This window comes from Dipodomys ordii, unplaced genomic scaffold (genome assembly GCF_000151885.1).
Source record: "Dipodomys ordii isolate 6190 unplaced genomic scaffold, Dord_2.0 Scaffold6, whole genome shotgun sequence".
NCBI lineage: Eukaryota > Metazoa > Chordata > Mammalia > Rodentia > Heteromyidae > Dipodomys > Dipodomys ordii.
In genome coordinates this window covers 12,399,097-12,412,777 of record NW_012267222.1, presented here as the reverse complement: position 1 = coordinate 12,412,777, position 13,681 = coordinate 12,399,097, and the positions used below count along the sequence as shown (strand labels likewise).

Sequence of the window (13,681 nt, the reverse complement as noted above, 5' to 3'; positions counted from 1 at the left end):
GGCGCTTTGGCTCAAGTGGTTGGGCGCTAGCCTTGAGCTGAAGAGCTGAGGGACAGCGCCCAGGCCCAGAGTTCAAGCCCCACGACCGACCAAAAAAAAAAAAAGGGAGGAGGAGGAGGAAGGGCCAACTCTGGGGAGCTGGGAGGGATCCTGGGGGCGGGGTGGTGGTGGTGGAAGGGGCGTGGTCTGTGTGGGGACGGGGCTAGAGGAATAGGAACACACGGCTTAAAGTGGGGAGTTGTCTAGGGTGGAAAATGGGAGGCAATGAAGGAAGTCAGGGTCTAGTTTTGGAGGAAAGGAGGATTAAGGGACATAGGTTGAGGACATTCTACATTTTAAATTTAGGTAAGAGGAGGACTTAGGGTGGACAGGCGATGAGGCTTGAAGCAGGAACCTAGAATCTGGAAAAGTCTAGAGGGCTTGGACTGGGAAGAGGTGGGGTTTGTTGGGAGAGGAGGGATGGATGGGGGTGGCCTTGTGAGTGTCTAGGCTGCAGGAATGAGCAGAGATGGACTGTGTGCCAGGAGAGCAAGGAGGTAAACTGAGTCCTTGTGTGTGATCCTTTAGCTCTGGGCTAAAACTGGTTCCCAAACTGGTGTACCTTCTGGTCCTCTGGGACCCCCAGATGCCTCTGCCAGCTCCAATTGAAGCAGATGGCTGCCCTCAAGGATTTGTATTAATCACAAGCTACCTTGGGAGATGAGGGTAAACAATATGGGAGACCCACTGACCAAAAACAGAGACTAATGGGAGGTACAGCTCCTTAATCCTAACATAGCAGGTAATTTTCTCCAAGATCTAATCTAATCTCCTAGGTAGGCCTGCTTTATCTTTCTAACCTGGGTTAGAAAGCCCAAAGAACAGACCAGAAGGAACCAACATGTCAGAAAAGGGATCCCAAGTCCCTGCCAGCACCACTCCCTAACCCCCTCCCCCCTGCCGCTTCCCCACATACTGGTCAGCACAAGGCTCTGGTGGTAGCAGCTTGTCCTCATCTTCTTTGTTAAACAGAGATGACATTGTCAGCCAACCTTTTACCCCAACTCCCTGAACCTAGGAGGGAGGAACTGGGAGTTAGGGGAGACCCCAGCATAGCCTCATGGGGGCTCCATGTCAGCTGTCAGGCTCCCTGGGGTTGGGGTGGACAAAGGAATAAGAACTCACCCTGCGTGCCAGCTGTGACATGGGGTTGAAGGCCTCCTCAGTGGGTTCTGCAGTCTCAGACTCCACTAACGCAGGGCTCTCCCTCTGAGACACAAGACCCCACCCAACATGAGAGAAGCCCCAGAGAAGTGGGGCCTCCCTCCTCTGCTGTTTGCCTGGTACATATAGACAAGGTGCCCCAAACCCCACAGAACTAACACACACACACCTACACTTTACACCTCTACAAGGTAGACAAGGTGCCCCAAACCCCACAGAACTAAACACACACCTACACTTTACACCTCCACAAGGGCACATGAGAATATGTACAGGTATACACTGGACACACATACACTTATATAATAAATCTCTGCAGACATCCCTAAGCACACAAACCTGCCCACTTTCATACTTAAAATACATAGACAAGGTCGGACACCAGTGGCTCACACCTATAATCCTTGCTACTCAGGAGGCTGAGATCTGAGGATCATCACAGTCCAAAGCCAGCCTGGGCAGGAAAATCCGTGACACTCTTATCTCCAATTAACCACCACAAAACCAGAAGTAGAGCTGTGGCTCAAGTGGTAGACTGTTTGCCATGAGCTGAAGAGCTGAGGGACAGTGCCCAGGCCCAGAGTTCAAGCTCCACGACTGACCAAAAAGACAGAGAGAGACAGAGAGAGAGAGACAGAGAGAGAGAGAAAGGGACAAGAGCATGCATACATTGCATACACACACACACACACACACACACACACCTATACCTGAGCATACTTCTATATGGTATATAGATGTGCTACAAAGTACCTCTACACTCAACTCAGGCAGTTAGGCCATTCATTTTTGTGCAGGTATACAACCTCACCCATCAGATACAAAACCTCTCACATAGCCACAGACACCCACACACCACACCAACACAATACCTGCAGATGCCTGTACTCAGGCATGCAAGCATAGAAACATAGACACACTGGGTAACATCTAGGTCCAGTTCACAGCTTCACGTATGCCTTCACAGGGGATTTGCACAGAACTCAATCCCAGCACTTTTTCACATAAGAATATTTCAGATAAGCCCAGCTTTGCCCACCAACTCATTGCTACCCATCTATGCTCCCCCCTCTCCCTGCCCCTGTCACATCTATTTGTGTGACTGACACTTATATCTCAGTCTCTGAACATAAAATGGTTCCCAGTCTCAAGGATGTAATGATGTGTGTGTGTGTGTGTGTGTGTGTGTGTGTGTGTGTGTGTGTGTAGACACAGGGCTTGAATTCAGGGCCTGGGCACTGTCTCTGAGCTCTTTTGCTCAAGGTTGGCATTACACCACTTAAGCCACAGCTTTACTTGAGGCATTTTTGTGGTTAACTGAAGATAAGTCTCATGGACTTTTTCTGCCCAGGGTTGCTTTGAACCCATGATCCTCAGGTCCCAGTTTGAATAGCTAGGATTACAGACATGAGCCACAAGTGCCTGGCTGCTTTATAAATTTTTTTCTAAGCAAGACTCATGTCTGTAATCCTAGTTACTCAGGAGGCTAAGTTCTGAGGATCAGGGTTAACCACCACCACAAAAAAAAAAAGCCATAAATGGAACTGTGGCTCAAGTGATAATGCCAGTCTTGAGCAAAAAAGCTCACAGTCAGCACCTAAGCCAAGTTCAAGCCCCAGGAAACACACACACACACACACACACACACTCCATAATAAAACAGAGGCTGCTCCAGTAACCCATAAAGTATAAACGTCATTTCTCATTTCTTTTAGGAAATGGGGGCTCAGTACATCTCCAGACAAGACATGCTCAGCTCTGCCCTTTAGAAAGCTCTGTTATACTAACTCTGCCCATTTGACTACTGCCCACTGCTCCCAGAAGAATCTTCTCCATGAGGCAGTTCTTGAGATTATGGAGACAGTGCGTACATCTCCCATGGCCCCACGTCTTCTGTTCTTCAGTTTTCTAGAATTTTTTGGATCCCAAACACTGAGCCATGCTGACTGCCTTTCCTGAATGTGCCCCAGGCTCTTGTCCATCCTCCATCTCTTTTTGTTCCTCTCACTCATGCTGTCCCTCTTCTTTGGCACACCCAGGAAGCATGGAGGGTACCCACCTCTTCTGCCAGCTCTTCCTCAGATTCCCCACTCAGGGTCTGTAGCACTTTGGATTTGTAGGTTTTCCAGAAGGCCTGGTTCATGGCTTCAGGGGAAAGGAGCTTGGTACCCAGGCCTTCCCTTCTGTGGTTCAGTGAGGATCTAGTGGATCTGTCTTCAGGAACTTGGTAGAGCCAAGAGCCTGTCCCAGGGATTGGGTGACTGACTTCATTAAAGATGCAATAACCTCTCTAGCTGGCACAGAGCCCAGAAGGTGAACCTGATCCAAAGGCGTCTGAGGTAGGGGCAATTTTCTGCCACTTCCACCCTTGTCTTGACCCATATTGGCCAAGAAAAATGAAGAAATCTCTATGTTGAGGCAAAATACTTAAGATTGTCTATCTCTTAAAATGTTCTAGAAAAGGCCTCTTCCATTTGTAAAAACCCTTGGGTCTGGAGCCTCCTGTGACTGTAACCATACCAGCTATGCCTGCAACCCAGCCCGGCCTTGTATCCCGAACGCAGACTCTGTGAACTGGAGTGGGAAGGTCCTGGGGCCCCCCCTGAGCTTACATTTCACCCCTTTGTCTGGCCTGGAAACTTACTGGTGTCCCTTGGGATGCACGTGCCTGTCTCGTTGTTTCCTGGCAACAGGTTCCAAAGATCTGGACCCCCTGAATTATTGCTGAGCTTCCTTGATCCTGTCCAGTGGAGTTATCTCTGGATAGCCTGGAAGGCACCAGGCCTGGTCAATGAGGAGAGACCTACCCTACCCAGAGCCCACAATGGTCTTTCTATGAGTACCTCTGCTACAGCACCTCTGTTACTTCTTTTATTTTTTTGTCTGTGATCGGACTTGAATTGAGGGCTGGGTGCTCTTCTCGAGCTTTTTCAGTTCAAAGCTAGTGCTCTAGCACTTTGAGTCCCAGCACCCACATATGGTTTTCTGGTGATTAACTGGAGATAAGAGTCTCATAGACTTTCCTGCCTGTACTACCATGGAACCACAATCCTCAGATTTCAGCCTCCTAAGTAGGATTAGAGACATGAGCTATCTGGTACCCGGTTGACCTCTACTACTTCAGTTTTCACTGGTTGAGTACTAGGATCTTTGAAAACAATCCCACCTCTCTCCCTTTCCCTCTTCCCCCCTTCCCCCTCCCACCCCAGGCATGCATTTGGTTGGGAGAGGGGAGCAGAGACCCAGGGGGATAACTGGAGAATTTTGAGAAGCTTTGTGTCAGGGATTTCTAGTTGAAGCTGGGATGCCAAACTTATTGTCATTCATGTATTAATTTATTCATGTCACAAACATTATCAGTGCCTTCCAGAGATGATTAAATTAAAACATGTTAGACTCTACCGCAGAGTCTAAGGTGTGGGAATCGGGAGGGGACGATTGGGCAATGCCAAACAACATGACCCGCCCCGAAGTCCCTGGGCACCCCCCCCCCCCAGCCCTTCCCGACGACCTGGGGCCTAGGTGAACGGTCTTCGTCCGGCCCCGCCCCGAGCCTATCACTACCATCCACGGCCGCTTGGGGCGCTCGAGATGTCGGCGTGGTGGTGACGTCATCAGAGACGGTCTGGCGGAGCGTCCCGCCTCCGGGCGTCCCTTGACGTCATTGGGCGGTCCGGAAGCGCCGTTACGCGTGGGCTCCTCTCCGCCCGGACCCTCGAGCTCTGCTGTCACCGGCATGGCCCGCTCTCGCCGCTGCGGTGCGCACCGAGCGCACTCCTTAGCCCGCCAGATGAAGGCTAAGCGGCGGCGGCCGGACCTGGATGAGATTCACCGCGAGCTGCGGCCACTGGAGGCCGCGCGACCCAAGCCGAACCCAGACTCGGAGCCCGACCCCGACCTGCCCGGGGGCGGCCTGCACCGCTGTCTGGCCTGCGCGTGAGTCCAGCCCCGGGCGGAGGAGGTCTGCCGTGCCGACTTGGAGCGGTGAGGCCCGGGCCGTGGGCTTTGCCGTCTCTTCCCTAGAAACGCGGGGCACAGCCCTCGTGTCATCCCTTCAGGCCGGGGGCCAGGCGTCGGGGAACGAGCCCGGATCGCAGAGGTAGGCGTACCCGAAAGGCATCACCTCCTCACCCTTCTCACTCCTATCCCCGCAGGAGGTACTTCATCGATTCCGCCAACCTTAAGACCCATTTACGATCCAAAGGCCACAAAAAAAGGTACGAATAAATAAGCAGAGGGATGGTGGGATGGGGCCAGGGCAGGCACGGCTTGCATCAGGTCAACTCCCAACTCCTATTCTTCTTTCTCCCAGGCTGAAGCAGTTGACCATCGAACCCTACAGTCAGGAAGAGGCAGAGAGGGCAGCGGGTATGGGGTCCTATGTGCCCCCCCAGCGGTTGGCAGTGCCCACAGAAGTGTCCACTGAGGTTCCTGAGATGGACACGTCTATCTGAAGATGAAGGACAGAGGAGCTGCCCACGGACAATGCTACAAGGGCTAGACTGGGAGAGAGTGTGCCAACCTTTTTTGGCTCTGGGTTTGAGGTTTAGATGGCTTTTTCTGATGCGTTTCCTTCAATAAAGGAACTGGACAAATACGACTTGCCTCTGACTTTTTTTTTTGGGGGGGGGTCTGTCGTGGGACTTGAACTCTGGGCCTGGGCGCTGTCCCTCAGCTCTTCAGCTCAAGGCAAGTGCTCTACTACTTGAGCCACAGCACCACTTCCGGTTTTCTGGTGGTTAATTGGAGATAAGAGTTTCATGGACTTTTCCTGCCAGAGCTGGCTTTGAACTGTGATTCTCAGATCTCAGCCTCCTGGTAGCTAGGATTACAGGTGTGAGCCACCAGCACCTGGCTCTGACTCAACTTCAGCCAGTGCCCCAAACCCCGGCTCTGCAAAAGTTTCGGTGCTACTTGCTTTGCACAGGACCCCTTTGTCAGCCTTGGAATTAGCATCCCTGGATCTTAGCATCTTGAGTTGAAGCTCAGGTGTAAGGTAAGGTGGGGGAGTGAGATCAATTTCATTCTATTCTCCTTTCAACGGAGAAAAGGACTGATCCTCAGAAAAGAAATGGGTTTCTGCCAGGTGCTGGTGGTTCACACCTGTAATCCTAGCTAATAAGGAGGCTGACATCATAGTTTGAAGCCAGCCTAGGCAGGAAAACCTATAGGATTCTCATTTCTCTCTCTCTTTTTTTTTTTGTTGGTTGTGGGGCCTGAACTCTCTGGGCACTGTCCCTCAGCTCTTCAGCTCAAGGGTAATGCTCTGCCACTTAAGCCACTGTGCCACTTCCAGCTTTTTCTGCTTATGTGGTGCTGAGGAATTGAACCCAGGGCCTCAGGCATGCAAGGCAAGCGCTCTACCACTGAGCCACCTTCCCACTCCTAAGATTCTTGTTTTTTGTTTTTTGTCGGTCATGGGGCTTGAACTCTGGGCCTGGGTGCTGTCCCTCAGCTCTTCAGCTCAAGACCAGCGCTCTACCACTTGAGCTACAGCGCCACTTCCGGTTTTCTGGTGGTTTATTGGAGATAGGAGTCTCACAGGTCTCTCCTGCCCGGGCTGGCTTTGAACCGCGATTCTCAGATCTCAGCCTCCTGAGTAGCTAGGATTACAGGCGTGAGCCACCGGCGCCCAGCTTCCACCCCTAAGATTCTTTTTTTTTTGGTCCGGTCGTGGGGCCTGAACTCTGGGTCTGGGCGCTGTCCCTCAGCTCTTCAGCTCAAGGCTAGTGCTCTACCACTTGAGCCACAGCGCCACTTCCGGCTTTTTCTGCTTATGTGGTGCTGAGGAATCGAACCCAGCCCAACCCCCTAAGATTCTTTAACCACCAAAAAGCCAGAAGTGGAACTGTGGCTCAAGGGGTGGAGTGCTTGCCTTGAACATAAAAGCTCAAGAGCAGCACCCAGGCCCCAAGTTCACGCCTCAGGACCAATACACAATACACACACCTCGGTTTCTGAGATTGCATTTCCCCTACTTTGAAATACTTACCTCCAGAGCCCAAGTTAGAGGCTATGTGCCTCATCATGGGGCTTGTGGCGGCTGCCGCTGTCCTACCATCTTCCATACAGCATAGCAGGAGCCACCTAGCCCAAGGACAGCCAGCAGTGTAGCTACAACCCCAATCAGCCGACTCCGGGGCTCTACCTTCAGCTGCCCGGCCACTTGCATCTGGGGGTACACAGGGTACACCTGAGATTTCTAGGCAGGAAGGGGCTAAGAAGGTGCAGCTGCAAGAAGATGTTGACTCCATTGCTGCCCCAGGGAGATTCCACCCCAATCTCTCCCGCTTCACTGCCCATCTGGGCCCTGGCTAGTCAGGCGGCAGGGAACGTGACAGCTAGCTGTTAGGGGTATCAACTCAGCCATGGTGGGGAAATAAGAGGTCAGTGTTACCAGAGCCACCAGTTAGGGGTACTTACCTGTAGTACCCGGAAGTAGCCAGGGGTCAGGCGTCGAAATCGCATGTTGAGGGGCACTGGTTTTCTCAGGCAGCCTGTGGGGGTGGAATCAGACATAAATACTAAGTGTTCATGGCACCATGAAATAGAAATCAGGTTACAGAGGTCTCTGACCCCCTCCTGAGAGCCAGGACCTCAAAGGATGCTCACTGGCCCTGGCCTGCCTAGGTCTGGCAGGGGGCGGGGCAACCAGATCCTTAAATCTGGTCCCTTCCCCCACTGCTTGCCATCCAGCCAGCCCTAGGAGCAGCTGTCAGAAGAGATCAACATCAGGTCTGAGCAGCACCTCCCCCATCCACCAGGCAGGCCAGGCCAGGCTGCATAGGTAGAAAAGGCCTTGATTGGTAGTGCTTAGGAGTCTTAGGCATGGACTAGGTACTGGGCAGGCTTTCCTCAGCCCTAACCCAAGCCCTACTCCTACCTCAGATGATTGGATGCCACGAATCAGCATTAGACAAAGGAGGGTCAGGTGCTTTATCAGCTTCCTCAAGTGCTATGCACCTTCTTTACTGGGTTTGCGTAAGATAATCACCTCTACCTCGAGGGAGGACACACTTGCGGAATGTAAAAGCAGATCTACATATACTGATTAAGCTGATATAGTAAATAATAAAATATAACAAAAAGCTGCTGATCGGTCTAGGCAAATTCCCATGTATTATTTGGTATGGACTCATAATCTATCTATCTATGTATCTATCTATCTACCATCTACGTGAGAAAAGCTATTTCTTTTGTTATCAGGGCTTGAAATCAGGGCTTTGGTTCTATCCCTGAGCTTTTTCATTCAAGGTTAGCCCCTCTACCACTTTGAGTCGCAGAACCACTTCCAGTTTTCTGGTGGTTAATTAAAGAGGAGAGTCTCATGGACTTTTCTGCTAAGGCTGGCATTGAACTGTGATCCTCAGTCCTCAGGCTCCTGATTAGCAAGGATTACAGGTGTATATCACCCATACCTCGAAAAACCATCTTTTCTATCAAAGTGTGTTGCTTAAAAGTTCCTGGTTTGGGGGGGAGGGGGGAGGCTGGGAAGGGATGTGAAGGGTAAACCAAAGGAGGAGGCTGCAATGCTTGGTAAGAAATGTACGCATTATCCTGCCCATGTAATTGTAACCCCTCTGTACAGTATGTTCACAAATAAAAAAAATAAAGTTCCTGGTTTGGCCTACTGGCTTGGCTCTTGTTGCTTATTCTGCTAAAATCTGGGAGTACCAAAAGGAAAAGAGGAACTGCTAGGGTTTTTGTAATGTAAGGTTTTGTCTTAACTGGTTGTTCCAAGATGGAATTGACAGGCCTCTGAAAACACATCTCAGATTGCTCAAGATATAGCTGAGGGTGGGGGTATGTTTGGAGATTGCTTGTGTACTACTAATCTTATTTCATAGTGTTTTAGTGTTCAACTTATGTAAATACACTCCTGCCCACTTCAAATTAGCTAGCCACAAGCAGATATGAACCTGAGCTCAACCAACTGGAGCAAAGGAGAAAAGCCTGCTGTGTTAGGGATAAAAAGGGAGCAGCCCATTTGCTCCATGTGTTTGTTTGCCAGATTTTTGGTTGATGGCCTTCTGTAGAAGTAAATTTTGCCTTGTTGAACCTTTCAAATTGGTGTCCTTATTCCTACGTGACACTCCAACCTCCTGAGCCCTTTCTCACAAAGGGTAGTGCATCCTATTGTTTGGGATAAATAGGGAGCAACCTGCCTGCTCTGTGTGCTTGCTTGCTAAGTTTTTGGCTGATGGTGCACCCTTCTGCAGAAGTAAATTTTGCATTGCTGAGACACTTTTTTTTTTATCATTGTGACAAATAAAATAGTTCTTGGAAAGTATATTTGTAGAATATCTGCTGATATAAAGAATGAGAATTAGGTGCTGGTAGCTCACACCTGCAATCCTAGCTATTCAGGAGGCTGAGATGTAAGTATACAGGTACAAAACCAGCCCAAGCAGAAAAAGTCTGTGAGATCTCCAATTAAATAGCAAAATGCAAGACTGGAGGTACGGCTCAAGTGGTAGAACAACAGAGTGAAAAAAATGAATTGAGAGTGTAAAGTGTGAGGTTCTAATTTTAAGCTTCAGTGATAAACTGCATACACAAGAAAGAAAGAAAAAAAGAAAAGAAAGAAAGAAAGAGAGAGAGAGAAAGAAAGACGGGGCTGGGAAGGTAGCTCAGTGGTAGAGTGCTTGCCTTGCATGCATGAGGCCCTGGGTTTGATTCCTCAGCACCATATAAGCAAAAAGAAAAAAAGCCAGAAGTGGTGCTGTGGCTCAAGTGGTAGAGTGATAGCCTTGAGCTGAAGAGCTGAGGGACAGCGCCCAGGCCCAGAGTTTAGGCACCACGACTGGACCCCCAAAAAAGAAAAGGAAAGGAGAGGAAAGAAAGAAAGAAAGAAGGAAGGAAGGAAAGAGGGAGGGAAGAAGGAAAAAGGAAGGGAGGGAGGGAAAGAATGAAAGAGGAAAAAGACAGGAAGAAAGTATACCTAGAAAATTTGGCAGTCAGCCGGGCGCTGGTGGCTCACACCAGTAATCCTAGCTACTCAGGAGGCTGAGATCTGAGGATCGCGGTTCAAAGCCAGCCCAGGCAAGAGAGACCGTGAGACTCCTATCTCCAATAAACCACCAGAAAACCAGAAGTGGCGCTGTAGCTCAAGTGGTAGAGCGCTGGTCTTGAGCTGAAGAGCTGAGGGACAGCGCCCAGGCCCAGAGTTCAAGCCCCACTACTGACAAAAAAAAAAAAAATTGGCAGTGGCCCTCACTGGAAAATAAGATAGTGGGGAAATGGTATGTTTTTATCTTATTTCTCACATCTGTAATCCTAGCTACTCAGGAGGCTGAACTCTGAGGATCTCTGGTTAAAGCTAGACTGGGCAGGAAAGTTTGTGGGACTACTAATACCAATGAACTACTAAGAAAATGGAGCTATGGCTCAAAGTGGTAGGGCACTAGCCTTGAACACAAAAGCTCTGGGACAGTGCCTAGGCCCTGAGTTCAAGCCTCATGAAAGGCAGAAAAATTTTTTTGATATATTTTTTATTTTTATTTTTGATTGTTTTTATAAAGGAGACATACAGAGGGGTTATAGTTTCATAAGCCAGCTAATGAGTACATATCATTTTGGACAATATCACCCTTCTTTCACTCTGTTTTTTCCTACTATCCCTACCCATAAGTTATATAGTTCATTTTCAACATAGTGTCTAATGAGTACTACTGCTGCATTTGTTCATCATTTTGGAAATAATTATGACAAATATGTAGAACTTTATGTTCATAAAACTTTTTTTTTTGTTTTGTTTTGTATGCCAGTCCTGGGACTTGAACTCAGGGCCTGAGCACTGTTCCTGAGCTTCTTTTGCTCAAGGCTAGCACTCTACCACTTGAGCCACAATGCCCCTTCCAGTTCTTTCTGTTTATGTGGTACTGAAGAATCAAACTTAGGGCTACATGCATGCTAGGCAAGTACTCCACTAAGCCACATTCCCAGCCCTGGCTTATGCTTTATTATTGAGGCAAAGGGTCAATATGTAGCTCAGGCTGGCCTAGAAAACAGAATCCTTCTCTCTCAGTGTCCTAAGTACTGGTTTTGTGGTATATTGCCTCCATGCCTGGTTTTTCTTTTCTTCCTTTCTTTGGCTGCTTTTCATTTACTATTTATTTATTTATTGTGCTAGTACTGGGGCATGATGTCAGGGCCTCTTCTTTGGCTTTTTTCACTTAAGGATAATGACCTTCCACTTGAGCCACCCCTTCACTTCCGTTTTTGTTTTTGTTTGTTTGTTTGTCTTTGCTGGTTAATTAGAAATAAGAATCTCATAGAGACTTTTCTACCCAGAGTAGCTTTGAACATTGACCCTCAATTCTTGTCTCCCGAGTAGCTAGGATTACAGGCTTCAAGCTTTTTATGTGTGTACTATTTTCTCTGGCTGTGTAGCATGTAACTGTGTGATGCCGAGGCAGCCATGCAAGATGACTCATGAGCATCATACTGAGACCCAGTCTTAAAAAAATAAATAGAAGACTTTTTTTTTCAGCCATGGGGCTTGAACTCAGGACCTGAGCACTGTCCCTGAGCTCTTTTGCTCAAGGCTGGAACATTATCACTTTGAACTACAGCACTACTTCTGGTATTCTGGTGGTTAACTGGAAATAAGAGTCTCACAGGGCTAGAAATGTGGCTTAGTGGTACAGTGCTTGCCTAGTATGCATGAAGCCCTAGGTTGGATTTCTCAGTGACACATAAATATCTGGAAGTGATGCTATGGCTTAAGTGGTAGAGTGCTAGACTTGAGCAAAAGAAGCTCAGGGACAGTACCCAGGCCCAGGACTGGGGTGGGGGTGGGGGAGTCAGACTTTTCTGCCTGGGCTGGCTCTGAACCACAATTCTCAGATCTAAGCCTCCTGAATACAGCAACGACAGGCATGAACCACCAGCAGCTCTAAATAAAAGCTTTATTCTGAGAAAGTATTCATAAACCTCACTAGACTGCCAAAAGATTCAAATTAAAAGAGGCTTAAAAAACCAGTTCCAAACGTTTTTAAGTTACTTGCTCAGGTACTCTGCAAACCGTGCTCTGAAGCAGGGGCTTGTATCGCTTTTGCAAATCTGGAACTTGAGTCAAGTTGGAGAGATGGGTACTGACCGGGCTTGAGCTCAGGGTGCTGTCCCTCAGCCTTTTCCAAACTCTACCGCTTGAGCCACAGGTCCATTAATGCCTTTTTTTCCCTCCCTGATGGATTGGAGATAAGATTCTCAAGGGTTGTCCTGCCCAGGCTAGCTTCGGACCACGGTCCTCAGCTCTCAGCCGCCTGAGTAGCTAGGATTACAGGTGTCTGGAAATCTCAGCCCAGATCTGAGGTTACCAGGGTCACAGTGCTCTGGGGCCGCCCCACCGGACCCAGCCGTCCCGATGCCCGCGGGGCGGGGCCGGAGGCTGTGCGGTGCCTCACCTGGGCGGCCACGTGGGCCCAGGTATGCGCGGCCCCGCCCCGCCCCGCCCGCCCCGCCCGCCCAACCCGGGCTTCGGGAGCGGAAATTCCTGCGCGGGCGGGCCGGGCGGACCGCGGCGGGCGGAGCCGGGCATGGAGCCGGTGGAGACCTGGACCCCCGGGAAGGTGGCGGCTTGGCTGAGAGGTGGGTGGGGCTGGGGCCGAGGGGGGCTGGAGGGGGTCCCGGGGGTGTCCCCCGGCCGGAGGACCTGCCGAGTCTGTTAGTCAACAGGTATTCATAGAGCGTCTGTCGTGTTCCAAGTTGAGTGCTGGGCCGAGGGGCAGATCCGAAAACGCCGGACGACCCAGGGACTCCGAGAGGGGGGCTCCCATCGCCCCTGCACCCCATGAGACCGCCAGGGTGGAAGGGGGGGAGACGGGCTGGTGAAAACCCACGCAGGCCCCTCCCGCCCAAGCCCTCGGTATCCCCTAAGTCCTCCCAGGTCCCCCCCCCCACCCGCTGGGTGGTTGTGAAGCCCATTTTTCAAACGCAGAAACTGAGGCGCCCAGCCAGGAAGTGATTTGCACAGTCTTGGAACAGGACCCGGGCTGGTGTCATTTTTCTCTTCCCCAGCCCCGGCCAGGCCAGGCTGAAGGCCGGGACACCTCCACAGCCCCCTGGGGAACTCCCCTTGGGAGGAGGACATGCTCCCCAGACTCAGTGGATCAGACAGACTCAGAGAAGTGAGGGCCTTGTGTGGGTGCAGACCCTGGTATGGAGGAGAGTCAGGACGTGCTGATCCACCACTTGTCAGCTTGGAGCAGAGCTTCTTCCTTTCTTTTCTTTTCCTTTCCTTTCCTTTCTTTTCCTTTCCCGTCTTCCCTCCCTCCCTCCCTCCCTCCCTCCCTCTCTCCCTCTCTCCCTTCCTCCTGTCTTCTTTTTTAGCTGGTCCAGGGGCTTGAACTCAGAGCCTTGTGCTCTCCTTTGGCATTTTATTTTGGGGGGGGGGTCCGGTCATGGGCCTGAACTCTGGGCCTGGGCGCTGTCCCTCAGCTCTTCAGCTCAAGGCTAGCACTCTACCACTTGAGCC

General features: G+C 50.4%; 2 protein-coding genes across 3 annotated transcripts in view; both read left to right on the top strand.

Annotated features, from left to right (window-relative positions):
- Window positions 1-4,859: 4,859 nt before the first annotated feature.
- Window positions 4,860-5,800, top strand: Znf593 (zinc finger protein 593). Its single transcript, XM_013033197.1, has 3 exons — window positions 4,860-5,139; window positions 5,358-5,420; window positions 5,516-5,800. The coding sequence occupies exons 1-3, from the start codon at window positions 4,940-4,942 to the stop codon at window positions 5,655-5,657; spliced, it is 405 nt and encodes a 134-aa protein (XP_012888651.1). The 5' UTR covers window positions 4,860-4,939; the 3' UTR covers window positions 5,658-5,800.
- A 6,933-nt stretch (window positions 5,801-12,733) lies between these two features.
- The window catches only part of Cnksr1 (connector enhancer of kinase suppressor of Ras 1), an 11,212-nt gene continuing 10,264 nt past the window's right edge, over window positions 12,734-13,681 (top strand). For both annotated transcript variants that reach the window (XM_013032969.1, XM_013032960.1), the window contains exon 1: window positions 12,734-12,795. In XM_013032969.1, the coding sequence (XP_012888423.1) occupies window positions 12,744-12,795 (52 nt within the window). In that variant the 5' untranslated portion in view covers window positions 12,734-12,743. The remainder of the gene's footprint in view (window positions 12,796-13,681) is intronic.